Source organism: Erigeron canadensis, chromosome 6 (genome assembly GCF_010389155.1).
Source record: "Erigeron canadensis isolate Cc75 chromosome 6, C_canadensis_v1, whole genome shotgun sequence".
NCBI lineage: Eukaryota > Viridiplantae > Streptophyta > Magnoliopsida > Asterales > Asteraceae > Erigeron > Erigeron canadensis.
The window spans coordinates 24,857,015-24,884,065 of record NC_057766.1 but is presented as its reverse complement, the minus strand read 5'-3'; the positions used below and the strand labels follow the sequence as shown (position 1 = coordinate 24,884,065).

Here is a 27,051-nt window from a genome sequence, read left to right as displayed (position 1 = left end):
GTGTGTGTGTGTGTGTGAAAAGTGAGTATGGGGTTGTTTTTTTTCCGAACATTCAGTCGGCATAGGACATCGGAGAAACCTCACTGTATAATGGTGAAGCCTTGCATGTACCCTAGACAACGAGATGTTGACCATGGGCCATTACAAGTATTCCTAGGGAAAAACCCTAAGGTTTTGACAACCCTAAGGATCGAACTCAAGACCTTAGGTAAAACCGGGAGTGCCTCTGACCAGTTGAACTGACCTTCATTGGCTATGGGGTTGTTATATACCCAACTTAGGTGAAAGACCCCTCACATAGTAATTTTTTAATATTTTGAATAAACATTTAGGCCTCATGTTTTTTATGGTTTAAAAAATGACATGTGAGGTGTTTTTCACCCAACTTAGATATCTAACAGTCTTATATTCCCTTCCACTTATATATATATATATAGGGAAAAGTAAATATGAGGTTGTTCCCCCATCTAAGCTTAGATAGAGAACCCTTCACACATAAATAACTTATTATATGTTGAAATTTAAATAAATATATCTTGAGTCCCATGAATTTTTGAGTAAGAAACAAAAATGTGAAAGGTTTCTCATGCTTAGATGGGAGACAATCCATACTCAATACTCACTTCTCCTATATATATAATTGTAATATGTGTTGTAAAAAAATATATATATATACAAATCAACCTAAAGGTAACTAATGCCTTCATCACCAATCCTCGCACATCTTCTATCTAAAACCTCGTTAGCTAACCTAATGAACAACATCATTTCACAAAAAGAAAAACAAGTGTAACTAATTAAAACTGGACAAGATATCCAAGTTCACACAAAACACTTGTTAGTAGTGGCGGACCTTCAATTAGGGTAGTCACTACCCCACCCTCAACTTATTATTATTTTTTTTTAATGAAATTATTTTTTAATATACAATTTGAGCTTAGTTAATTAGGCCCGAAGTTCCATGTGTTTTAGTGATTAGTTTATTTAGACCCCAATTTATAAACGTCTGAATTCGCCACTATTTACTCGTTAAACATCTTAACAAAATCTCATACATATATCAAGCTGACAATCAACAACATATTACAATTAAGATTCTCGAAACTCAAACATGTCACATATCAATATTAGATTATGCCTCAACATTAATTATCTGACTTGAGCCACTACTCAAAACACACTACCCTCAATCAGTGTATCTTCTATTAAGAAATAAGGTAACCAACAGTAGTAACACATGACATATAAGATACAAAAGATTAAAAAAGGTAATCCAATGAAAAGGTACCATATGGCAAGCACTACAAGAAAAACATCTTTTAGCGACATGTTTGGCGACTTATTTAGCGACATATTTGAAGCCGGCGTCTCACTTAGCAATGTCAGGTGTGATGTCTCTAGAAAAAAAGTCGCGGATTTTTGCGACATCAAGGTGTAAGACGCTAAAATTAGCGACAATAATGGCGTCATCTCCATTGTGTCGCTAACTCTTTTTTTGCGACATGACTACTATGACGGTAATCGAATCGCTAATCTTAATTAAGTCGATCAACCGATGCCTTAAGGCTGGTATAACAGGTTTGACACGACCTGTTAAGACATGACACGATAAGACACGAGACCTATTAGGGTTGAACACGGACACGACATGATAATTAATTATGTCATTTTTTTCAGACACGAAAATTAAAAGGTAACACGATAAAAACCCGCCAAGAAACCTATTTACATGTTTGAATTGTTTTTTAGATTAAACACAGATTAAACACGAAACCTGTTAAAAACAGGTCATGTCGTGTTAACAAGTTTCGTATCAGAATTGTCAGCCTTACCTTGTAGGAATACTTTGCACTATCCAACATTGCAAGCCTTGTATGAATCAAGTAGTAGCAAATGTTAGGAAAAGAAAATACTGACATCAGCTATGTGTTGCTTAAAGAAGCTTGAACGACAGTGGTCATGGTATAGAAGTGGCTAATGACGTTTATTTGACTATAGTCACAGAAAGAGTCATGATCATACAATCTTTCTCACCAGACCCATTTCGTACCAAGTCAATGATCCTGAGTATCATAAAGACAAAAACTCATTCATATCATAAACTCATGCCCATTTACTTTTTATACATCATTCGCTCCATTTCTCTTTCTTTCCATTTTGCAGGTTCCAAACTTCAAATTCGACAGCAAGTTTTGTAATCTTGACAAACTTATCAAGTCGTTTCTTCTCACGGGCCAACTCATTCATAAGATGATTTGCAAGTCTATTTGTAGAAGAAAATAACATTTTCCTTCTACAACTGAATGTCTGCATTGGCAGCAACAATGATTTTGACATTTCACAGTTTACAAGAGAACGAAAACACAGACAATTTAGAGTTTGAAGCTTCAACAAACAAACTACATGAACTAGATTTTATATTCGTTTTAAGAAACAATAATACCATTTAACTTCATCTTAATAAATCAGTTTATCAAACATAAATCGGATACCGATTTTATAAATATTACCAGACTCTCACTTGTGCACATACTAATTATCTGGTTGGCATAATGCGGATATCTCTGACCATTGAATGATTGCAAGGCTCCTAACATCATAACACCCTCAAGGCTACTTTATAATTCCAAGAATTTTGCTTAATAAATCCCAAAACGCTTATTGGAATTACGGAAAACAAAACAAGATTAGCTACTAGCAAACAAGTTCAGATTCTCGAATACTATCTAAAGAAACATTTCTATGGCCCAGCAACAAAGAGATGCACTCTCATTTATCGGCCTTTGGAACTTCGACTCGTGGCCTCCAAAGTCCAAGCCGGTACTTGTGAGCATACTTCAAAATCAGCTTCCTCTGTTGCATCAAACACAGAGAGTTGAAGTCAGTAAAAGAGATAATATCAGTCTTGAAAAATTGAACTAATGCGGTGACTGGATCAAGTAAAATTATATTCTAACAAGAGCAGCGCAAGAGATACTGATCATGTAACTACACCAGAACAATGATAACATGTGGCTCGGTATTCAACAAACGAAACTATTTCCGATTTTCCGTACACCATCAAAATAATTCATATCTATAGAGACTTGGCATCTTGACCAATAGTAAAAAAGCTTCAAATGCATAAATATCAATAATTCAACAAATGCAGATCAGAGAGGTTAAATCAATACCACCAAATTCAACGTATCTGAAAGTTCACAAATCACAATATGGTTGTGGCAATGTGGTATATATAGTCAGTGAAACAGGATTGAATGTTTAAGCAGTAATACTATGTTACTAGATGATAATAAAGGAACATAAAGTGTTCCATTTTTACTTAAAAGTAGAAGTATTTCACACACCATCTTATAAGTTGAAGTACATCTGCCGAATATTTTTTATTATTATATTACTTGATAACTAAATATGACTGGAACTATGAGTATGTGTTATATCTACTTTATTCCTATATTTTAGTTTATTTTGACAGATTAGTTTAGTAAACATCCCCATACAGTGTACACCAAACCAATTCATGGATCTTACGGGTCAAAATGAAAATAATAAAATCTGAGATAAATCACAAGGACAGATAAGGATACATAAAACCACCTCATGCTTAAAGAAGTATGTTTGAACAAAGGCAGCAAGTGTTTTACTTAGTAAAGTTGGTTGTGTCCCATGGTTCATATCAAATTTCAAATACCTAACCCCTAATGATGCGTCTCAATCTTTGTTGATTTTCTTTGTTCAGATAAAGCCCTCCTATAGAAGATCAACCTTTCAAATTTTACTACCCAGCGTAAACTTGCGTAAATCTTTCAAATATACACATGGAACCCATTTATAGAAAAGAACATTCCATAAGAGTTGTAAGCTTTATCATAGAAGTTTTCAAGAATCATCTCAAGCAACTTTGCTCTTAGCATCAAGGTTTCACATTGTACCTACTACCTAGTTCCCAAATATAACATCTTTTTGGCTGAGCGGGGAAAAAGCTATTTTTCTTTAATTCTTTAAACAACAGCTGATATTTCCTAGATGCACTAAAGTGCAGACAAAGATGCACAAAACCTTATTGATTCCCTTTATCTTTCTATTGACTCCCTTTATCTTTCTATGCTTATCGGTTATCATGCATGTTATGCACTGATGCTGCACATTTAACATCATCCTGACAATGATGGCTCGAGTCTCCATCCTCGGAAGGACTAAATTTACCTTTCATACTTTCCTAAATGTACTTGATTATAGCACCACCTTCAACTTAATCAGATCTTACAAAGCCTTATATCGGCTTGTTATTTCCTTGGTTATACTTTACACTGTCAGAAGCCTCAAATTTCGTAGAATCTATAAGCATGTGTTGTTACTACTCTATTCCTTAAAATTACATCTATTTTGGAAAATTAGTTTAGAAAACAAACCTATAAAAGAGTGAAAAGAACTAGTACATTTATAATGGAGTTCAGAACAAACACAATGGCATTGAGTTATTTACACAAACTTTACGAGCATATATCAACACTACAATACTATACTACCAAGATGGCTCTGCAATTTGAAATTATGGATGACCTTTTAGACAGACAGTCTTTGCTTCTCTTGTGGATCGTCCTGCTATTTGGTTTTATTCAGTAAAAATCGACAGTAACTTTGTGGATCCAACATATGGAAGTAGACTAAACCTTATCAATTTTTATTTACTTTAAGATGATTTTCTTTCTAAACTATAAAATTTACACTCTCACTCGATATTACTCGTACTGAACATAACTAACATAATCATTAATCTTGAAAGCACAACTTGGCTGGAAGGAATGAACTTTTAGGGTAGAGATAAGATTGTCTACATCTCACCTCCCCCATACCCCACTTATGCCGACTTTGGGTACCATTGTTGTTACTTTTTCTATAGACTTCATTTCAGCACCAGCAGCAACTTAGCAAGATCTTAAACAACCCTTCAAGGGCTTTCTATTTAATTGGTCATCAGCCGTCTTCTATAGATAGGTTTGAGAGTTTAACTCTACATTTGTTAAAGTATACTTGATCAAAGAATTGACCTTTGCCTTCAAAACCTTAACAGGACCACTTCATCAACCTTTTGATATTTGACCCATCGTCCCACTCTAACTCCCTCACTAATAAAAATAATAAGTTAGGTGAGTTCTACATCCACAGTTTCACATCTATATGTTCTCTGAAAAGTGGTTTTTATCAGAGATTCAGAGCACAACCCCCCCCCCCCCCCCCAACACCACCATCAAAGACCCTGTAACTTGTAACATACGAAACATTTAAGACAACCTAACTAATTGTCAATCGCATCCACTAATACCATATCTTTCTTTTTTTTTTGAACAACAGTGGTGATTGCCTGATTTGACTCAGGGGCATGCCTCTTCATCGTCCGGTAGAGATCAACCACGTCACCAGCACAGTCAATCCGAGGGCATGACAGGCGGTGGAAGTCCCACTACCGTTTTGGAGGAAACTAGCTAATGCTAGAGAAAACCCCCATGCTCCACCTCATTGGCAAAGACTTCCCAATATGCCTTTCAAAGGTTTTGAACCCGTGACCAACATTTGGCTGAAAGACATAAGAGGCATTAAATGTCCAGTTGGGTAATACCATATCTAAAAACTATTTTCTTGATCAAATGGTCCAGAAGATCATTCCAATCATAAAAACTCAATTAATGAAATTCATTTTAGCAAAATGTAGATTTATCTCCGGTTGTCAACTGTAAATCCCAACTCATCAACTATTGCTAGACAGATGAGCAGACTAGGACAAGGTGAACAAGAAGCCTTAACTGACCAAATACAATAGGGAACCACTTAAGTCCTAGGCGAATGAAAAACTAGTCTAAAGTCTTGAACTATAGGATGTGACTAGATCAAGTTGATAATATCCCAAGTACAAAATATAACTTCAGCGTTCATCTTCAACAACTTATATGGATACATTCGGTCTGAACGAAAATCAAAATCTTGAGTTACATAGGCAGAGAAAGATGCATAAATCTAGCTCTTACTCAAAATAGTATAATTGCATAAGCTTTATCCTAATTCCCAAATAACAAAAAGCTTCATTTTTAGATATTGTCAAGCACCATCTGAAAAAAAACCTTGTTGTAATTCTAAGACCATGATCTGACTACAAACGAAATTAACTCGCATGACTTTCAAAGCGTTTAAATGTCTTTTTTAACCCGACAAAAAATTCCATCCACTATCACATTTCTAATCCAGCTAATTCACACACTTACTTCTACAACTATATTTCAAACATTCATTATATCTATATCTATATCTATAAAGCAAATAGCTTTTTCAACATTAAAAATGAGGTTTTGCTTACATGTTTGCAAACTTTAGGATCAGCACCAACATTAAGTTTCTTAAGCTTCATAGAACGAGCAACTAACAGATTCTGCAAATCGCCGAATTCGGCTTCGAGTTTTTCGGCATATGTCTCCACTCCGTTCCCTATCCCGTTTAGAAACTCAGGTATACCTACCTTCACTGTTAACATACAACAACAAACAATCAATTACATCTCATCATATATATATATATATATATTATATATAATAGATAAAGAAAGAAAACAAAATTCGATGGATTATGATATAAAAATTACCGTGATAAGGATTTGATTTGGAAGAAAAATTAGCAGAAAATGATTTGGAAGGAAATAATGAAGAAAAAATCAGATTTCGATTTAAAAATGTGTGTTGCGATTGCCTCCATGCCATCTGTTTTTGTTTCAGTTGTTTTTGGAGGTGGGTTTGAGAGTGAATAAATGAGAAAATGGGTTTGGGGGTTTTAGAAGAGGTTAGAGCCCTAAGCGGGTCAAATAGTTTACCCGGTTCATTCGAGACCCACTTGATTGTTCCTTTTTATATTAACTTTTTCTTCATATTTTAGAAAATCATTAAGACCGTTAATCTAAAACACCATTGAGTCATTGACTCGTGGATTATACAATTTTGGTAACACTACGATGATCTTGTAGTGTATCAAAAAATAAATACAATCAAATGATCAGTTAGTGTATTGGGTTTAAATCATTGACAAAAATGTGTTAAAACAACTTTGATTGTACATAGTAAATGTTCTATAAAGATTGTGGCAATGGGTCTGGCCCCATGCCTGACACCGCCGCCAATACCTAGGCATGGGGTCGGCATCAAGGTTCTAGGCATAATTGCCGGAGAGACATGGGATGGGTGAGCGAAAATTTGAGCATTTAACCATTGGGAACGGATATATTTAGTCAAAATGACCATTTGATGACTTTAAAAAAATATATATATATTTTAACAACACTTCTCCATTCATACAACAATTTCTTTCATTCAAACAAAAAAATCACAATCACACTTTCATTTACACAACACTTTCATTAACATGTCTTCATCACCTTCCTCATCCTAAGTGGAGGAAGATGACTTTGATTATTTATTCATCAATTTTATTATTGACAGAGAAAATTACTAATATTATTACATATTTGCATTTGTATATAAACCAAAAAGTTTATTCTTTTACATCGTGCGAAACGTTTATTAGTATTACAAACAAAAGGTTTGTTGTTAAGTGGCTAAGCTTAAATGACTAAACCGACCAATGATTGATATTTATTGTTAATATTTTATTTTCTTTGTACAATTAAGATCATCTATGTGGGTAAGGGTGTAAACGAACCGAGCCGAGCTCGAGCCTGAGCCAGTGCTCGAGCTCGAGCTCATTCGAATCTTAGCATTTAAACTCGAGCTAGGGTCGTAATTTGAGTTCGCCTCCTTTGGCGGAAAACCTAAATAAGTTCGAGCTTCGCTCGAGCTCTAGATCGGCAAGTGATTAAAACTAAGCTCAATTATTAAAGGCTCGTCAAAAAAACTCGTTTAATCTCGACTCGATTAGCATATGTTTGCTCGATTAATATAAGAATATGTATATAAAATGATTATTATATTATATATATAAAAGCTCGTTTAGGCTCGCAAGCTTAATCGAGTTATGGATTCGAAGTTCGAGCTCGATTAATAAACAAGTCAACAATTAAGCTCGAATTCGACTCGAACTCACTTAAGCTCGGCTCGGCTCGGCTCGACACGAGTTTTTTACAAATCGAGTTCGAATAGTTCATGAGTAGACTTGACTCGTTTATACCCCTATTTATAGGTAATCTAAAACTTTACATGGCAACATACAATGCGGAAGGAGAGATAGATAGGTGGTGGTCTAGAAAATTTATTTTCTTTAAATTGTTAGGATTTATTTTTCATTACATTGAACAGCGGTAAACAATAGATTTAAAACTTTACATCCATTCCTCTCTAAAGTTTTTTCAACAAAAAATAATATTAGTTACAAATATCATTTTCCTTGTATAATCTAAGCAATTTATAAGCCCTAGACCAAGAGAAAACAAACACACAGTCACAGACTGACTTCGTTTCTAGATAATACAAACACACACAGAGATGGCTACTGCTTCTTCTTGTTTAATACTTTCCTCAAGAATCCCTTTTTCTTCTTCTTCATTAAAATGTGTTTCAATTCCAAGATTACATCACCAAAATAACCTTTTTAATAGAAAATTCACTCTCCATAAAAACAACACATATTTTTCCACTAAAAGAAACCACCCTAAAACCCTAATTGTCAAAGCTGCCGAATACAAATTCCCAGACCCCATTCCAGAATTTGCTGAAGCTGTAAGTATTCCTATGTATGATATTTGTTTCGCTTTCTGTATCTAGTTTTTTTTATATATAAATATAAATAAATTGAGGTAATTTTGATTTGGTGCACACTACGTGTTTGTTGAAATGCCTATGTAGGAAACTGAGAAGTTTAGAAGTCATCTTATTGAGAAATTGTCAAACAAGGAAGTTTTTGAAGATTCTGTTGATGAAGTTGTTGATGTTTGTACTGAGGTAATATTATATATTATATAGATACAGATATTCATGTCTTTGTACATATAAATATGAAATTTCTCCCTTATGGTATAGAAACGGAAGCTTCGACACCCATGTCCCCTTGACCATTAACCTTAGTTACGCAATTTACCTCTCTAATGTTGGCCATGGGACCAGCCGATAATTGGCAGGATATCGATTGTATGTAGGAAAGGCTTATAATTGAGTTGTGTTTTATGGTGTGAATAGATATTTGCAAAATTTATGAACGAGGAATATGGAGGTCCGGGAACACTCATGGTTGATCCTTTTTGGGAGATGGCGGATACGATAAACGAGAGTGAATTACCTGGAGGGCCACAAGCTGCTCGTGCTGCAGTTAAATGGGCACAAGATCATGTTGACAAAGATTGGAAGGAATGGAACGGCAGTGATTAGCAAAACAACCATAGTCATTTGCCGATTGATCAGACAGTTTTTGATGGGTATTTGATTGATTAATATGCTATTGTGTATCATATGTCATACAACAAGTTAGATTGATCTTAAAGACGGCAGCAAATGGAAACGAAACAAGGAATGAAAGCATCATGTTTGTTCATGGGATGGAGTTTATTATTGTCATAGGTATTAGATCATTATTTTCCTGTTGTATGCCATGGAACAAGCATCTTGTGTAATAGGTCATGATATACTCTTGAATCCTTCGTATTCAACAATTCTATCTTGAAAAATGATAGATAAGACGTAAAATGTGCCTTAAAAAGGAGAAGACATCTTTAGACGTTTTTATTCTTCCAAACTTTGAGTTCAAATCCTACATGTTTGTTTTGCATATGTTTCAACTTCAAAATCTTGACGGATACAATTTAACATTTACAAGAATTTTCTTGAGCATGACAAAAAAAAAAACAAGAATCATTAACGCCTGAACCATAAAGTTAAATGATGCTTAATTTTGTCAGTCATTGCAATTAAAAAAAAACAACGATACCCTTATATCTATTATAGATATGTTTGTTTTCAAGATGAACATTCATCCAACTTTGTAACACCATTTGTTGTGGACAAGGTTTCTCTGTATACGGTAATTACTAAAGGTAAGAAAGTATATAAAGACATTCGGGTTTCAATAAAAGACCAAACCTGAGAGACAGTTTCACCTTGACAAAACCAATGAGTAAAAGATCCAACAGTAAACTATTATGGAAAACAATTTTCCAAGTATTGGTGACAGAGGATAACCAAAAACGAACTCATCTTCACAATTATCTAGCAAATTTACAAAGAATTAAATCAGTTGTGAAGACATTACTAGAATACAACAAACAACATATAGGAAGACGGATTCAAGAATTTTGTACTCAGCAAGTCAGCAACAGACCTAAAACGACGCCACAGCCCTCGAAAAAGATATGCAAGGCTAGACATTAGCCCTGATTTGACCATTTAGTCACTTATGAGTCAGATCAAAAGAATAATACTTGCTGCGTCGATGTTTCAGCACGCGAGATCTAGAAACAAATGTTCTCATTCTATACCTGTAGTCAATGGACCAACCAGCATTGAGAAACATTCTAGAAAACGTTTCATTGGTGTAGAAATGGGCAAGCCAAACAAATTATGTAACAAGTGTGGATCAAAGCAGAACTGGGTTCAACAAGCAAGCACATTTGTGTCTATTCTTTAGATTTTTAAAAAAGTAATGTATTAAACGGTACTACAGGTTTATTATCACAAATTCACAATTGATATAATATTTTGGACTAAAGTGATTTAGCAGGTTGTACGATTCATAAAATTCCCTTTACGCAAACATTTAGCCCTTTCAACCCATACCCTATTAAGCTAAAATTTTATAGAACCCTTTTAACCCATTAAGCATATAAATAAGGCCAAGTCACTCCATTTTTATAAGTAATTGAATTCGAACTTATAGAACCCTTTTAACCCATTAAGCATATATATAAGGCCAAGTCACTCCATTTTTATAAGTAATTGAATTCGAACAGCTACCTCTAGTAAGAGGTTTTAATGGTCATCTCTTATCTAAACAAAGCTCCCAATCAACTTGCGTCAAATCAAGGAGTTCACTGTTACCATCTTCAAACATAATCTGTATGAAAACATAAGGGGATTCTTTAATCGTCAAACTACCACAAAGTCACAAACTAGCTGCAACAATGACACGAAACTGTACTTACCAAATGTTTTCTTGAGTCAACATCAAATCGCTTGATGATGCCAAATACGCTATTAAAAAAAATCAACGCGAAACTATTAGCAGCTTTGCTTTAGCAACTGTGGCAACTGGTTTGTTTCCATATAAATGACTTCAAACCATCACTTCCCACTGATACTTTGGAAATTCCTAAAACATAGATCTCAACAAAATGAAGTTATACCTCTTTGGCCCAGGTCGTACTATCATGAGCACTTTCCCAATACAACAGAGCGATGTTCTTGTCTGATCACTCGCCTGTCTTGAACCTCCTACAAACAGGAACAAAGGAAATAAAGTTACAAATTTACAATCTCTTGGCTTCTACAAATCAAACTAATATAATCAAAACTTTAAACAAAGTGAATTGAGATTTAGTACCTGCTTGTCGAACACCATTCTTGTAAGCCTGTATAACAGAATAATAGCTCAGATTACTTTAAATATTAATTAAAGGACGCACAATGAGAATTTAGTAGAACATCACGTTGAAAGATTTTAATCCTAGACTGTAGAGGAACCAGTGATAATGACTACAAATTACCACCATAATACATTTTTTAATCATCATGAAAAACACAATACATACATCTTTCCCAGAAAGAACTGCTTTTACTTTTGAAGAATTTATAGCCACCTGACATGCAACTATCTTTAATGCGGCATTTGATTTGTTGGGCTTCACTCCCAGTTTTCGTCTACAGTCTACAGCACCACAGTGACAGTCCTGGTCCGCCCCAAACTGCACAAACCTGCTAACTTTGTTAAACTTAAACACCAGCAAAAGATGCGGGGTATAACTTTGACCCATTTACTTAAAAACATTGGGACGTTTCAGATTAATTTTTATATCAAGCCAGATCAAACAGGTAAAAATAGAATAAGCCAAAGTGGGGTCGAATTCTGTCAAAGTGCAACAATAATGCATAATTTCTCCTAAAACCATATTCAGAAACTGAATCTTAAATTCTTTCATGCTTGACATAATATATTAAAACAATTCATTTTTGAAGAGGGTTTCAGGAAAAGCCAAACCATTATAAAACCATACAATGATTGAAAAAAAAAGCTATCCCATTTTCACTTTAAACTGGCTTTATGGCATTCCATATAGTACATTGACCAACCATGGAACCAGATATAATTTTACATGAGCATTTCATACAGAAATATAAAAAAGCCAAAAGTCAAGAATGCCAGGTAATGTGGTCATACTGGTAATCATATGTGAGGTGTTCGCCTGTCTTTATATCCCGAGTTGCAAATATGCCGATTCTCGTTTCACCATCAATCCTCCTGAACAGAGGGTTCTTATTAGACAATGATCGTTGTTATGACAATGAAATTTAGAAACAAAGACAAAGATAACCATTTCTGCATCTCTGTATTTGGAGAACAACTATGATTTATATATCTTGATTTATTTCCTTTGAATGTGGCATCAATCACCATGTCTCGGTTAATCTCACACAAGTAAAAGTTTGTTTCCCCCTGGCGTTTCATTCTCCAAAGTCTTTCCTCGCAAGTTTTATCATCAATAACTACATTTTGTTAAAAAAGAAAAGTCAGACAGCATACTTACCTCTGAAATGAAACATACTCTTAACTTAGAAAGGTTACCTTCTCCCACATATTCGATTACAAATTCCCCCTGCATGATATCCTCCTCGGCAACAACCCCTGAGCCACATTTTTCAGTCTGGAAAAACAACTTAGCATGAAAAAAAAAAAGAAAAAGAAAGAAAAGAAGTCAACAGAATCTGTTTTTAAAATGATATACACCTGAACTATTTTCATTTTCTTCATAGGCCGTTGGTGGAACGGTTTATTCAGGCATGACTGGTCACATTTACAGTTAGACGAGCAGCTCGATTGTAGCATCCTGCATCATGAAATGATATTGTGAGCATAAAATGGCTAATGCTAGAGTACATTTTTACAGTAAAAAAATTTCTTAAAGATCAAGCACTCCCAACAGAAGGCAGCACCTTACTACCCCAAGAAAGTGCACATTAAAAGTAAATAATATGGTTCCGTAATTCCGTAAAGTTTGATAATAATAATAATAATAATAATAATAATAATAATAATAATAATAATAATAATAAAAACTGCTTTTCAAAAAAGCTGTTAAATGTAAAACTATACATCTAGCCCCTCTTGAGTAAGTAAGTATTGAGTTGAGAGATGAACTACTTGCATCTTTCATTAACAACCAGTTGCAAGATAATGGAACAAGCTTATCCTGATTTCCATGAAAGAGTGGACTACGGAATACTATGGCCCAAAAGAGTACTGCTAGTCTACTACCCTAATTCATAAGTCAGCTAGCTGAACTGCTGAAGAATGTTGGAGGATTATCAAACTAAACCTGAACATGTTGAACATACTCCATAGAATGAAAATAGCAAAAAATCCATCATAGGAAGTCCCATTTATTGCAATATATCTCAATTACTGCATGTCATCAATACAAAAGTCTTCATGATATCAACTTTGACTTAAACAATTAACTTTGAAAAAGAGGTTGTCACTATGAACAATGGGTATTCCATACAATTGGCTAATAGTCAAACATCAGACCTTTTTTTTCCAAGTAAATATGCATATAGGGTCCAACAATGTTCACTTACGGTGGTAAATATCGGTTATCGGTTTATTATCGGCCGACCCCCGATAAGCGATAAATAGGATATATCGGGGATATATCGGATACCCTAAAATGTGAAGGAATGCATCTAAAATTTATATATATACTAACAAATAAACAATTTGTAATGCAATACATCAATAATTAGAATATAAAACTATAGAAAAGAAAATAATTACAATTAAAGTTTCGAAATTTAAGTATCTATAGAATATATTCAAAAGGGAAAAACGGTAGTAAAGAAAGTAATTACAATTTACAACTAGAAATCAATAGATTATTAAAGATTAACTCAAAAATTAAAGAATTAATTAAAAATTAGCTAGAAAAAATTGAATTAAAGAAAGTAATAAACCCTAATATTTGATTTTAAAAAAAAAAAAAAAAACCCAGTTTTTTATTATAAAAAAAATTGGTCAATTTTTTTTTACCAATACGTGCCGATATTGACCACTAAGTGCCGAGTTTGACTGACATCTGACCAAAACAATAAATTGCCCGATAAGTCATTTTTCTTACCGGTGAATGGCCGATAACCGATATATCGACCGATAAATCCGATATTTACAACACTCCAAGGATCAAGGAAGCATGCATTTGGTACAGAATCACAGACGCTAGTTTCGCATATTTACTTGGAGCTATAGGGAAATGAAGAACTTGTATTAAAGGGAATGAAAATACAGGGTACACTAGCCTAGATAATCTTTAGATAAAATGAGCTAACAGCTCCTCAAATTTCTTAGAATACAGGGCATCTTTATTTTAGTTTATACTCAAGCGTTCCATCTTGACAAGAATAAAAGCGTATAAAATGACAGTCACTTATTCTATCCATGCTGCAGATGCAGTTTAAATTGGTCAACTGTCTCTAGTTTATTGCTTTATAGTGCAAAAAACCTGCATTCTAAAACAATAATTTCCACAAGATCCAGATACCCGAATTCATAAAACTGAATCAACCATCTAATCCGGCATCAGGCAGGTTTGATATAAACTACAGTCACCCACGTTATACAAGTGTCTAACAGTGCAAAGTAAAAACAGAACAAAAAAGTATCCTAACTAATCGTTAAGACTTACCCACAGTGACAGTCTACACCACATGCACCAGAAGACCCCGGTGTTGAGCTACAGGAGCAGAATATTCCATCATCCTCTACTCGTACTCGTTTTTTAACCTTCTGTGTTGTTAGATATATATCTTGTATCTATGTTAATCCCAACAAATCAAAACAATATTTCAACTACACAAGCAATATATAAATATACACGAGAAAGACATTGAGACCCAATGTCAACAGGAATGCACGGAAAAAACAAAAAACGCGTTCATATTCCGTAAATTCTGTATATATACACACACATTCGTTTTCCGTAATTTATGTACATATGAACACATTCGTTTTCCGTAAATACTGTTTATATGAAAACACTCATTTTTCGTCAATTCAGTATATATATAAACAAATTGAAAGAAACCTCAACATTATTAAAAAAAAAAAAAAGGATACTGCGCCTTATCATAGTATAATCTTGAGATTTTTTTAACCAATCAGGAAGTTCAAAATCAACGGGTTCACCGATCTCTTTCGCCAATTTTTCAAACATTTGCCCGATATCGCCTTGTTCGACCTTCTGGATTAATCAATCACCATACAAAATTATCAAAACATTAACTGTTAATTATATCAAAACACTAAAAATTTAATCTAATTAGAATAAATAAATAATATATAGATACAGTAAGCAATTGGACCTTATTATTCATAGCAGGCATCCTTTCAAAATTGCTCTATTCAAGTCTGTGTATGTATATATATATGTATATATCTCTGCAGTTCCTACAGAATTCAAAATATAATTAAAAATAATATAATATATAATGACAAAAAACAATTAGATCTGAAAATAATTACAGTTAATACGAAAAAGAAGTGAAAACCCTAGCAGGGGTGAATCTTCATAAAGCGCGTGGAGATGAAATTGAGAGGAATTTTGAAAGAATAAATGAGAGATTGAAATGGAGTTGCAAAACGGCGTCGTATGACGGGGGGTTTGAACGGAATGGAAAAGAAGTACGTACATAAGTAGTCAGAAGTAAAAAGTGAAGTGATAGAAGGAATGGACGAAGGACGGACGGACGGAAGGAAGGAAGGAAATTAGATTTTACTGTTGTACTTTGTAACGGCTCACACGCAGTAAAAAAGTATGTATGTATGTGAGAATTTAGATTAGATTTTACTGGGTTTTGGGGGATTTTCATTAGATAACGGTTTCACCCCTATGGCCTTATATGGGTTTTAATTTTTAACCGCGGTGTTTTGACTTTATAGAAAAGGTAATCCAAGTATTGAACCTCGTGGGATGTCGATCGATTCCAGCAACCAACTATCAAAAATGTAAATTACCAACAAACGTTAATATGAAAACTGAATTCGTAACTTTTGCTTTTATAAAAAATGAAAGTATAAAATTAAAAAATATAATTACTTTTTTTTGAAAATAAAATAATAATAATAATAATAATCACTTAAGATGATGGCATGCCCATGCAAACACCACCATCAAGATTTAGGCATGGCATGTGAGAACGTGCTTTTGACCGCTAGAGGGAGATAAATTTGGTCAAAAATGATCGTTTGATGCCACTTTAAAATAAAAATTTCTTTTTCTCTCCATATTTATACAACACTTCTCAAACAACAAAATCACTTAAACAATACACTTTTCTTTACATTTTTCACTCAAACAACAAAATCACTACAACACTTTCATTTACATTTTCACAATGTATTCATCATCTTCTTCCTCATCCGATGTGGAGGTAATACTTCCCGAATCCTCGTCCGAGCTATTGTTTTCCACAGGTACGTACTACCATGTCAACCTTTTTAGCCATTAACGATGCCATTTGCAGACACGGCTTGCTCGTCCTTTACTCCTCGAGAGGCCGTTACCCTTTTTAGTGAAAAGGCTCGTCAATCTCTAATGGATGGCTATTTCATGAAAGAACCAAAGTTTCCCGACCATATGTTTCGCCTTTGGTTTCGTACGAGTAAAAGCTTGTTTTTAAATATTGTGAACGATATTGAAGCGAATATCGAATGGTTTCAAGAGGGCCAAGATGCGAGGGGGGAAGGTTTCACTGCCTTAGAAAAATACACTTAGGCCATTCGACAACTTGCAACAGGTAAACCACCGGATAGATTTGACGATTGCTTAAACATGGCACGAAGAACGTCCGGTTAGTTCTTCGAATTCTTTTATTTTTAGTTTCGAATTCTCTTTTTTTTTCAACACACCTTGATGGCTAGTATCATGGGTTTTTTTTCGATTTAATGTTTTTTTCCCGATTTTTATGTATGTTTTTTTTTTTTTTTTATGTTTTTTTTCGGTTTTATGTAATTCTAATTTTAAATGAATGAATTATGTTTTATTATTTAGTTGTTTAAATTAAATATATTATGAATTAAAAAAATAAATATTAACTTATTCAAGGCATGGGGAGGCATGATTGTCATTAGGAATGACAATGGAGCAGGTAGTAGTAAACCCGAACCTGATAAGAAAACCATTACCCCAACCCACCCCGATCCCCGTCAGGTATCTTATCGGGGATCCCCATCGTGGATAAAACTGTACCCAAAACCTACACGATACCCGATCCTCATTATGAAACCCGGAACCCAGCCCGAAATGAGGCAAATACAGAATGTTTTTTCATCACACAAAGCCACACAAACATAAGTTACAGAAGGTGACAGAAGGTCTAAACACAATAGAAGTTCTAAGTTCATGAACTAATACAAAAGTTGACTGTTGAGTGGTAACAAACAAAGACCAAGTTCATAAGCTAATGCATAGGTAGATTAAAACGGAAGCTTTTTTCATCAGGCAATCCCTCGAGACATCAAATCTTCAGGAAAAGAATACCAATTGTCAATTCAAAATGAGTAGTCCATACTTATTCCACTTTCATTGGCCATTTCCTACAAAAGACAATCAACAATACATAATCAATGGGTGAGTCAATAATAATAATAATAATAACAACAACAACAACAACAGAACTCTTTTACAAGAATCAGTGGGTAAGTCAAGAATAAAGAACAGTTTTTTTTTAGAGAAATCTAGTAACTAAAAGTAACCTTAAAAGTAATTAGAAGAGTGGAAATGGAACTAAATAACATTTATCTGTGGATTGAAAAATGGAGATGGAACAGCAAAAGAAGATTGAAGAATGGAATGAAAGTGTGGAACAGAGTCACAGACTATATGTGTGTGGCGGTGTGAATAAAATGAGAACCCTAAATCTAACACCTTTTATTTAGTGGTATTTATATTTTTAACTAAAATATTACATATATATATATATATATATTATCGGGGTCGGGGTAAGCATGACCCGATCCCCGCCCCGAACCCGAACCAAAAACCCGATAGTCAACCCGAAACCCGACCCGTGGCCCGATAAGCTTGCCCCGACCCTCCCCGAATTTTTTGGATTTCGGGTTTTCCCGTCGGATTCGGGTTTTATTGTCATCCCTAGTTGTCATGGGTTGGGCATGACTTAAGCATGGAAGATGTGGAGTTATGTTATTTGTGGATTGCTAGGCATGTGTAATACCCCAAATTTCGCAGTAATATTTTATTACTAAAAGTATTATCTATCAAATGAATAAATGTAGATTTATTTAAAAAGCCGCATAAATCAAATGTCGGCCTTATTGTTTTCAGCGTCGTTTACTAAAAGGACTAAAAGTGCAAAATAGTTCTAAAAAGGAGGGCCTTTAATATAAAATGGAAATTAATTCTAGGAATATAATAACAATTAATGATCATTTGATCATTCTAAAAAAAAAAGTGTAAGTCGGCCAAAAAGAAAGAAAGAAGCGGTGATGAGTCGGCCGGAAAGGAAAAGTGGAGAAGAAAAAGAAGAGGAGAAATAGCGGATTTCAAATCAAACCAAATATGTCAAATCATTTATAATCAATTATAGGCTTTGATATCTTTTTAAGGTACAATTTCTTAGCTTTTTAGTCTAATTAATAGTTATATAAAAATAGCCTAGGTCAAAAGAAGGTGACTGTTTAGGTTCATATTAATTTCTTAAAATCCGGGCTCAACTATGAAACATATATTAAAATTTGGTAAGATTTGGAGATAGTTTTTGTGTCACGTTATGTGTCAAAAAGTTTAAGAAAAACTTTGTAAGGTAATGATGAAACAATGATAAGAAAATGAAAATAATTGGTCTGAGAAGTATTCGGTAAGAAAAAGTTAGAAAAGACAATATGTATAGATGTTGATGGGTTATATGAATTTGGTTAATAGGTAACAAAGGATTATGAGGAATACAAAAGTATGTTGTAGCAAGACCACAGGTGAGTATATAAGATTTTAAACTGGCAGGTTGATCATATGAGGGCAAATTACATATGCGTAAGAGACTTCATATGATCCTACGGTTATATAATGTCGTATTTGTTTAGTTGTTTTAATTGTTGAAAATATGTGTTGAAATTGCTGTTATTAAATATATTATTAATGATTGAGCCGTAACATTGAATTATATAGAACTCGGTTATCTATGTGTGATCGATTTCATGTAATAGTGCAGTTGGTACTAATATAACAGTAGTTGATATGCAGTCTTGTTTAGTTATGTGATATGGTTTTTGTTAAAATTATGAAGATAGATAAGTTGTAGCAATGAGATTGTTGTTTTGATAAGATTATGGTAATTAGTATGATAATAAAGAAGTTAGTGGCAAAAAATGTTGTTATCGATAATATTAACCTCATAATGTAATAAGCAGAATCCTTATTATAGTTGTAATTTTTAGGTAATAATTAAGCAGCTTGAAAATTAATAGCTAGTACTTGCAGTTAACCATTGTTATTGGCCTTAGATGATGATCATGCTAAAGGCAGAATTTAGGCTGTTGATGTTGTATATTGAGGTATGATTATAACGCTGAATCGACTTATTTGTGAGCTAGAAAGCTAAGTAGGCTAGATTGGTGATACCATGAAGTTTGTTGGATTGACAATGTGTAACCTAGATGTTTTGTTGTGTAAGTGTGTTTGTTATGCAACCACACGTGCTTTAATTCTTATGTGATTGTAGAATTTTGTTAGTCAAGTTGTTATGTGTATCTAGATGTTTTGTTGTCTAAGTGTATATGTTATGTAATCATACATGCTTTAATTGTTATGTAATTGTCATGTGATTGTGTGAAGTAAATTCAAATATATAAGGCTAATGTGCAGCTTTTGTAGATGTATATAAATTGATGTTGTAAAACGGAACCATTAAAGAATAGCAGTTAACTCTTCTATGCATATAGCAGTATTATTTACTTTCTTATAGTTTGATAGAGTGACCCTCTTATATTTAGCAGCCAGAGTTGATTATACGGAGGTTGACTATATACGTGTAGTTTGGTCCATATAATTGAACAACTGAAAGAATGTATTTGCAAACAATCATGTAGTTTATCTCACGCAATATGATATACAAGTACTTTATATAATACAGAACATTTATATGTTTACTTTCTATATATTCACTAAGCGTTGTGCTAATTCCTTTAACTATAATGTTGTAGGTGCCTATAAGTTTAGCGTTAATGATGAGCAACGGGATAAGCACAGGGAAAGTCATAGCCGTAGATGAGCACTTGCCGAAGATTTATGTAAGTGTTATGTTTAAATTACAACCGAGTATATTATTATTGTCACATTAATAGCCCATATTTTGGAACTAAATATGTAATTCTCTTTAAGTTGGCGATGTGATCGTTAAACTGAGTCATGTCAAGTATTTTGGTTGTTTATAAAAAGGTTGTATAGATTGAAAACAAGCAAGTATTGATTGTTGATATTACGATGAGGTAATGCCGAAATTTCTAAATTTTCCCTTTGGTCGTATTGAAATAAATTGGTATTCCACGTTGTCGAATAAATATGTATATGGTGAATACATATTTATCTATAAAAACCTAAATGAAGTTTCTTTAAAAAAAAAACAAAAAACCGTACGTACCAGCATGGCTAGGCATGAGAGTGACTCATCATCCTTAGTTGTAATGTTTTTTTTTTTTAAAAATAAACGATATTTTTTTAATGAACTACGATCATTTAATAAATGAAAGAAATGTTTAATAAAAGTAAAAATAAAAAAAAAATTCATTTATTTACTTATTTTATCATTCTTGAGGAAAAATACAATAAACTGTTATATAAATAGAACGACCTTTTACTTATATTTTTTTTTCTCTTGAAACCAATGTTTTAAATACCGGTATATACCGGCCGGTATTACCGGTATTTGATGCTACTCCGGTATTTTAATCCCGGTATTTTTTCGGTATTTCCACTGTTTCATACCGGCCGGTATTTTTCGGTATTACCATTCCGATATTTCCGGAATTTTAATTAATTTTTTTTTTTGAAATTTTTTTAAATATTCTTTTATGACACATTAATGTTAGTTTTAGTTATTTGTGAACTTTAAACCTTATATTTTGTTATGAAATACCAATTTGGTATTATTTTTGAGTGAATTATAATTGTTTTTTTCATTAAATTGTAACAAATTTTGTAGAATAAGAATAAAATAAACTAAAATAGTCTTACCGGCCGGTATTTCCGGTAATTCCGATAATACCGGTAATACCGAAAAATTTTTCCATACCGATATAATTAAAATACTGGTTTTTAAAACATTGCTTAAAACTTTACATTTTTGATAGAATCAAAATATATAGTTGAGTATCTTTATCTTGAGTTCTTGGCATATTAAAAAAAAAAAAAGAATTAATTCATTATAATTCAAATCAGTTTTAAAAGTAAAATTACAAGTGACACTAATACAAATTAAATAAAAGTTAACATAATATTTTAATCAAGATCAAACTTTTTATTTATATTTGTTTTCATTTTTGTAAGATTTAAAAAATCCTACAGAATGTCATACTTGTTTTCATAATTATTGTAATTTATGTTATAAAGATGTAAAATGATGTTTCGTGTTTTTCTAAAAAACTTTTCTATTTGATAATTTTGGTTTATTTGCACATAAAGTTATTGAGCTACTTGATAGAGTCTAACAGTTCATGCAGAGTAACGTTATAATAACGTTATGATACCAAGGTTTAAAAATGTAGTTTTTAAACTTGGGTTAGCGATAAGAAAAGAGGTTGACGATGTAGCTTGTTATCCGAATGCTCTCTATTTCTATGTAAAAGTGTTATTCTAGACTGAAATTATCAAAGGAGAAATACTTTTAACTCTAAAGAGAATATAAAGTATATTTTACAACCAAACCTATATATATTCATTACATGAAACAAATTACACCATCATGTCAAGCGTCATTTTGTCTTTCGTTAAAGCAAAACCAAAATGTAGTCCACATGAATGAAACCTGCCTTATATAAAATTATGAACATGGATAGCAAAATAAGTCAGACTACACGTGACAATGAATAGAACATGTTTCATCATAAGTTTCATGAACGATGGGATGAGTAAAATCTAAACGAAAAAGCGACAAATTGACCACACAAAAAAAAAACCAATAAAATCGAATTGAAAACCAATAATAATAATAAAAAATCAGTTGGTTATCCTATTTTTGAAATTCGGTTTCAATTTCATAAAACACTGAACCATAAAAATAACAACAAAACGAAAATATATATTATTTATTTTATTTTATGTTTATCACGTTTTACTATTACGAGCATGGTACCCGCGCAATGCGGCGGCGGTGGTGTAGAAGACGGTCTAGTGGTGGTGGTGATGGTACTGTTGGTTGTGGTGGCGGTGTCAAGTGGTGTAGGTTGATGTAATTGTGATAGTGAAAAGTTTTAGAAGATTAGGGTTTAAAGTGTTAAATATTAAAATAAGGGTTTATGGTGTAAATTAGTTAATTAAGGGCAAAGTTGGTAATTTATAAAACATTTTCCATAGTGGGTTTTTATTAAGGGACAATTTGGTAAATTCCCCTGTGACATTTGAGTAACTTTTTCTAAAAATAGAATGAGTGATAATCTTTATATAGGAATATATATATTTTACTACTTAAAGTATAGTAACTATGCCAATATATTTAACTTTTTGCTTTTTGAATGTATAAAAAAAATCATCTATATATTTTAAGTGAAATATATACCAAAATCAATTTAGTTTACAAAAATTGGATACCATATAAACACCCAAAAGATAAGTTAGTTAAGTACAATGTTATAAGCTTTTTTTGATTTTATTATCATATTGTCTGTTTAACAACCGAAAGTTTTCTTTCAAACTTAATAACCTAAACTTGTTTAAAAAAACGTTTATAAAAACTAGCAACTAAAATCAAAACACTGACAAAAACCGAACCTAATAGTTTTTCCGTCAAGAACCTAACTTTTTGGTTTAGTTTTTAGCTAAAAATCAAATCAAACCGCCCTATAGACACCTCTTATTAATAGGCACTTAACTTATCGAAGTTTGAAATGATAGTATTTATTAGTTTAAGGTCATGTTTGTTTACTTAATGGACTTAATTGGAAAAATACATAATTCATTAAGTCAATAAAAAATATTTGTTTTGTGACTTAATAAAAAAAAGAATATTATATATATTGAGTTAATCCACACATACATTTTTTATCAATTCAGTCATTTATTTGTTAAAAGAACAAACACGCCCTAAGATCATAAAATTTTTTTACCTATCAAATAATTATCTTTATGATTTTATAAGCTCATATGAGGGAAACTCTTAAATTAAGGGCCCAAGATTGTATAATATTTGGCAAAGAGCTCTGGAAGTTTATAGAGACTTAAAGCATCAAACTTTAAAATAAACTTTTTTAAAATGATATTTTTGTTTATGTATGAATTTGAGAATCGTTAAAACCTTAAAAGTCTTTAAAGTACAAATATGTATTAGGATGGTTCAGGGGAAAAAATTTAGCTCCTAGCTCCACGGCAGTGCCTGCTTTCCTATATAAGGAGATTAGTGTTCAGGCCCGTCCATTGGACAGGTAGTCTCAAAATATATTAATCAAAGCAAAAAAATTAAAATTCACATATATTAAATAGATATACCGAAATCAACTTGGAAATTTGCTAGCTGAATAGCCACTCCATCGGTCAAAACACTCCTAAAATTTACCGCCTATTCACCATTGACCGAGTCATGTCTGATAGTGCAATAGCAAAAAAAAACTGAAAAAAACTGATAAATTCTGTTAGTGTGTTTCTATGTATTTAATTCAATTTTAAAAAATAAACCCCAAACAAATTACCATAAGAATCGAATAAACATCTTTGCATACAGATTCAGAAAATTATCTAGGATAAAAAAGGAACCCAACCAAGGACACTCTAAACGTTGATCAAATAATTTTATCAGCTAATACAAGAAAGATAGGGAAACAAAATTTTGATTAAAAAAAAAAGAATCGAGCATAAAACCTTGCAAAACCATCGCCTGTTGTGTTAAATCCTAAACATAACGTGTAAAGGGTTTTATCTAAAGGTATTATTTAAAATTGATATCATGTTTTTCATAAGATCCGAAGTATATCTGTCATACACAAACTAAGATGATGAATTGTTTTACCATGCTAAATAATCATACTAAAACATTCAACGTCATCTCAATATGTAGCACTTTCCCCTGATAGAATAACGGCGGCTAAAAAATTACACCATTAATGAGCTAGTTTCGAAACAGATTCAAAATAATCATAGTCGATATATTAAAATAATCATAATCTTATTCATAGCAAAATTTGACTTTTTATCTAAAAACTTATAGAAAGATTAATCATAAATCTTAAGTATACACCATTAATGAACTACTTTCAAAACGATATCAAAATAATCAAAATTAATATATTAAAGTAATTAGAAACCTACTCATAGCAAATTCAGACTTTTATATCTAAAAGGTTATAGAAAGATATAATTATAAATACTAAGAGTTAATATAGGTTACAAATACAAGATTTAATATATAATATTTAGATTAGTTAAGTCATATATCACAACTTAATAAATACGAAAGCTAAAGAAGAAACATACGGAAATTAACTACATATAAATATTGATTTCAGTTTACCCTTTTGTTTTCAACTTTAGTTAAATAAACAATTACAGTCCCTTATATTCTAAAAGTGTAAACTATATAATTTGAAAAACATATCAATTCATCAACAAAGACCATATCGAACGTTTTGATTTTTTTCTTCGGGTTGTTCCACTCCGAAACAGTCCATACATGCACAACATGGAGTCGTAAATGATGGTTAACATGTGTTGGCTTAAGATCTTCAAGATGAACTAATGTGGTTATATTTTTTTTTTGTTGAAGAAAAAGCCAACGAACCTATAATGAACAACAAACTAAATTAAAAGAAATAATAATAACAATAACATAAGAATTCAATGTTAAAAAATAATAATTATTATTAATTATGTGCAAAGTATATAAAAAGAAAACCCTTATGTAGTCGATTGTAGCTTTTTTTGTTGTCGTCCGTGAGTTATATTATAGATTAACAATAAAACTAAAAAGTGTAAATTAATTATTTTTAATTTGGGTGAAATTGTAAATAGGTGATAGAAAACCAAAAAGTGTCAATTAATTATTTTTAAGTGTAAATTGGTGATGGAAAATCAAAAAGTGTAAGTTAATTATTTTTATATTGGGTTAAAGTGTAAATTGGTGATGGGAAACCAAAAAGTGAAAATTAATTGTTTTAGAATGGGTTTAAAGTGTAAATTGGTAATGGAAAACCAAAAAGTGTAAATTATATTAGATTAATATTAAAAAATTAGAGGATTAATAAGGATGGAGGATTAGGTTAAAGGAGGGGAATTAAGGGTGCCAAGTGTACCCCCAAACCCCTCTTTTAGTTATATTATAGATTAGGCATGGGCCTAAGGCCCTAAAAATACAAAGACCCCCATTTTTATATTTTGGGTTTAATGTTTTAGACTTAAAATTTTTGTCTTAAATGTTATTACTATCGAAGGGTAACAAGAATGCCTAAGAAAACAAATAGGAAAATAAACTTCATGGCCTACCTTTAGATAAAAGACACCACACAAATGAAGTTACAACCTTTAAAAAAGAAAACTAACTATTAAGAAATTGAAAAAGTCTGACCGTTGATTTTCACTCTCAAAAACGATTTCCAACAACGAGTTAATGATTAAATCGTGATTATATTGAAGACTTTCTCATAAAGATGATACAGAATTTTGCTTCTTTGCGTTCTTTTCACATAGCAGTCTAGTATATAAGATAAACTACTTAATTTTTTTTCTGGTTTTGTATTTACTTTAATTTGTATGTTAATCAATTAGGCCACCAAAATTAATCTCGCTTAAAACCCCCAAAAAGCTTAAGCCGACACTAGTCCACGGTTAGCTCTAGGTCCAACCCTTATTCATAATCTCAACTCGAAACTTTTTTCCCAAACTAGTTAATGTTGTATTTATTATTTGAAGATAGTTGGAAGAAAAAAAAAAGATATTGTAGATGAGCTAGACAATGGGTAGTAAAGGTGTAACGAAAAATTATAAGATTTATAGGTGTTTGCGTTGCAAAATAAAATTCGTCACTAAAAACTTTATTTTAAAAACACATGATTCAACTTACTTTCTTAAAACTACGTTTATCTCTTTCAAAACGCATATAATTTTACTTTCCAAAATAACAACTCTAATAGGTTGGAAATCGGCCTCCGCGGATCATACTAGACCTTTTTATTTTATTTTACTTCACTTTCTAAACTTAATTTTATTTTAGGTATTCAATTTCATCATACTACATAAGCATCTATACAATATCTAAAGTTTAGAACCATTTTAAGTATGTAGAATCGTTTGTAGTGAAATTTTGAGTTTTAGACATCTTACATATCAATAATACATTATAAAGGGTTTTGAGGTTTTATATTCTTGAAATCGGCTCATACTTAACCAAAACTATTTAATTATATAATGCTAATTGCTAAATGATCCATTTTAATGGATTACTGTTTCTTGACGTACTGTTATATGTATCAATGTATGTTCAAATGGACCTATTTGGATGTAACTATCCAATTAGTAGATTATTTTTTTAGAACGAGTAAGTCTCTTTTAAGATGGGTTTTTATTCATAATTTGTTACTCGCATAAGTTGTAATAATTACAAATGATATCAAGTTTTATCTTTTCATATATCATGTTATTTTGTCACA

General features: G+C 32.2%; 3 protein-coding genes across 5 annotated transcripts; 1 reads left to right on the top strand and 2 right to left on the bottom strand.

The window, feature by feature from the left end:
- Positions 1-2,371: 2,371 nt before the first annotated feature.
- Positions 2,372-6,805, bottom strand: LOC122605385. Its single transcript, XM_043778326.1, has 3 exons — positions 6,635-6,805; positions 6,353-6,516; positions 2,372-2,853 (listed from the first exon to the last, which is right to left on the bottom strand). The coding sequence occupies exons 1-3, from the start codon at positions 6,747-6,749 to the stop codon at positions 2,770-2,772; spliced, it is 363 nt and encodes a 120-aa protein (XP_043634261.1). The 5' UTR covers positions 6,750-6,805; the 3' UTR covers positions 2,372-2,769.
- Positions 6,806-8,393: 1,588 nt separating this feature from the next.
- On the top strand, positions 8,394-9,723 carry LOC122605060 (protein PLASTID REDOX INSENSITIVE 2, chloroplastic-like). Its single transcript, XM_043777934.1, has 3 exons — positions 8,394-8,714; positions 8,841-8,936; positions 9,171-9,723. The coding sequence occupies exons 1-3, from the start codon at positions 8,481-8,483 to the stop codon at positions 9,357-9,359; spliced, it is 519 nt and encodes a 172-aa protein (XP_043633869.1). The 5' UTR covers positions 8,394-8,480; the 3' UTR covers positions 9,360-9,723.
- Positions 9,724-10,085: 362 nt separating this feature from the next.
- Positions 10,086-15,921, bottom strand: LOC122603649 (histone-lysine N-methyltransferase ASHH3-like). Of its 3 annotated transcripts, none has more exons than XM_043776416.1 (14): positions 15,712-15,921; positions 15,552-15,636; positions 15,307-15,430; positions 14,876-14,996; positions 12,925-13,024; positions 12,763-12,841; positions 12,512-12,683; positions 12,358-12,438; positions 11,780-11,894; positions 11,524-11,551; positions 11,327-11,414; positions 11,126-11,174; positions 10,938-11,037; positions 10,086-10,462 (listed from the first exon to the last, which is right to left on the bottom strand). In XM_043776416.1, exons 2-13 carry the CDS (start codon positions 15,570-15,572, stop codon positions 10,960-10,962), a joined length of 1,056 nt encoding a protein of 351 aa, XP_043632351.1. In that variant the 5' UTR covers positions 15,573-15,636; positions 15,712-15,921; the 3' UTR covers positions 10,086-10,462; positions 10,938-10,959. The 3 variants fall into 3 exon arrangements, with proteins under 3 accessions (XP_043632351.1, XP_043632349.1, XP_043632350.1); XM_043776414.1 differs by having other exon boundaries at positions 11,732-11,894; positions 15,712-15,920; XM_043776415.1 differs by having other exon boundaries at positions 11,732-11,894; positions 15,307-15,427; positions 15,712-15,920.
- Between the last annotated feature and the right edge of the window lie 11,130 nt (positions 15,922-27,051).

Excerpts from the sequence above, each read along its gene's own strand:
- LOC122603649 (XM_043776414.1), bottom strand. The coding sequence starts at position 15,572 with ATGCCTGCTATGAATAATAAG. Across the intron at positions 15,431-15,551 it reads TGCCTGCTATGAATAATAAG|AAGGTCGAACAAGGCGATAT; the intron begins GTCCAATTGCTT and ends TGATTAATCCAG. Across the intron at positions 12,842-12,924 it reads AGAAAATGAAAATAGTTCAG|ACTGAAAAATGTGGCTCAGG; the intron begins GTGTATATCATT and ends TTGTTTTTCCAG.
- LOC122605385 (XM_043778326.1), bottom strand. The coding sequence starts at position 6,749 with ATGGCATGGAGGCAATCGCAACACACATTTTTAAATCGAAATCTGATT. Across the intron at positions 6,517-6,634 it reads CAAATCAAATCCTTATCACG|TGAAGGTAGGTATACCTGAG; the intron begins GTAATTTTTATA and ends GTATGTTAACAG. Across the intron at positions 2,854-6,352 it reads ATCCTAAAGTTTGCAAACAT|AGGAAGCTGATTTTGAAGTA; the intron begins GTAAGCAAAACC and ends TTGATGCAACAG.
- LOC122605060 (XM_043777934.1), top strand. The coding sequence starts at position 8,481 with ATGGCTACTGCTTCTTCTTGTTTAATACTTTCCTCAAGAATCCCTTTT. Across the intron at positions 8,715-8,840 it reads TTCCAGAATTTGCTGAAGCT|GAAACTGAGAAGTTTAGAAG; the intron begins GTAAGTATTCCT and ends ATGCCTATGTAG. Across the intron at positions 8,937-9,170 it reads TTGTTGATGTTTGTACTGAG|ATATTTGCAAAATTTATGAA; the intron begins GTAATATTATAT and ends TGGTGTGAATAG.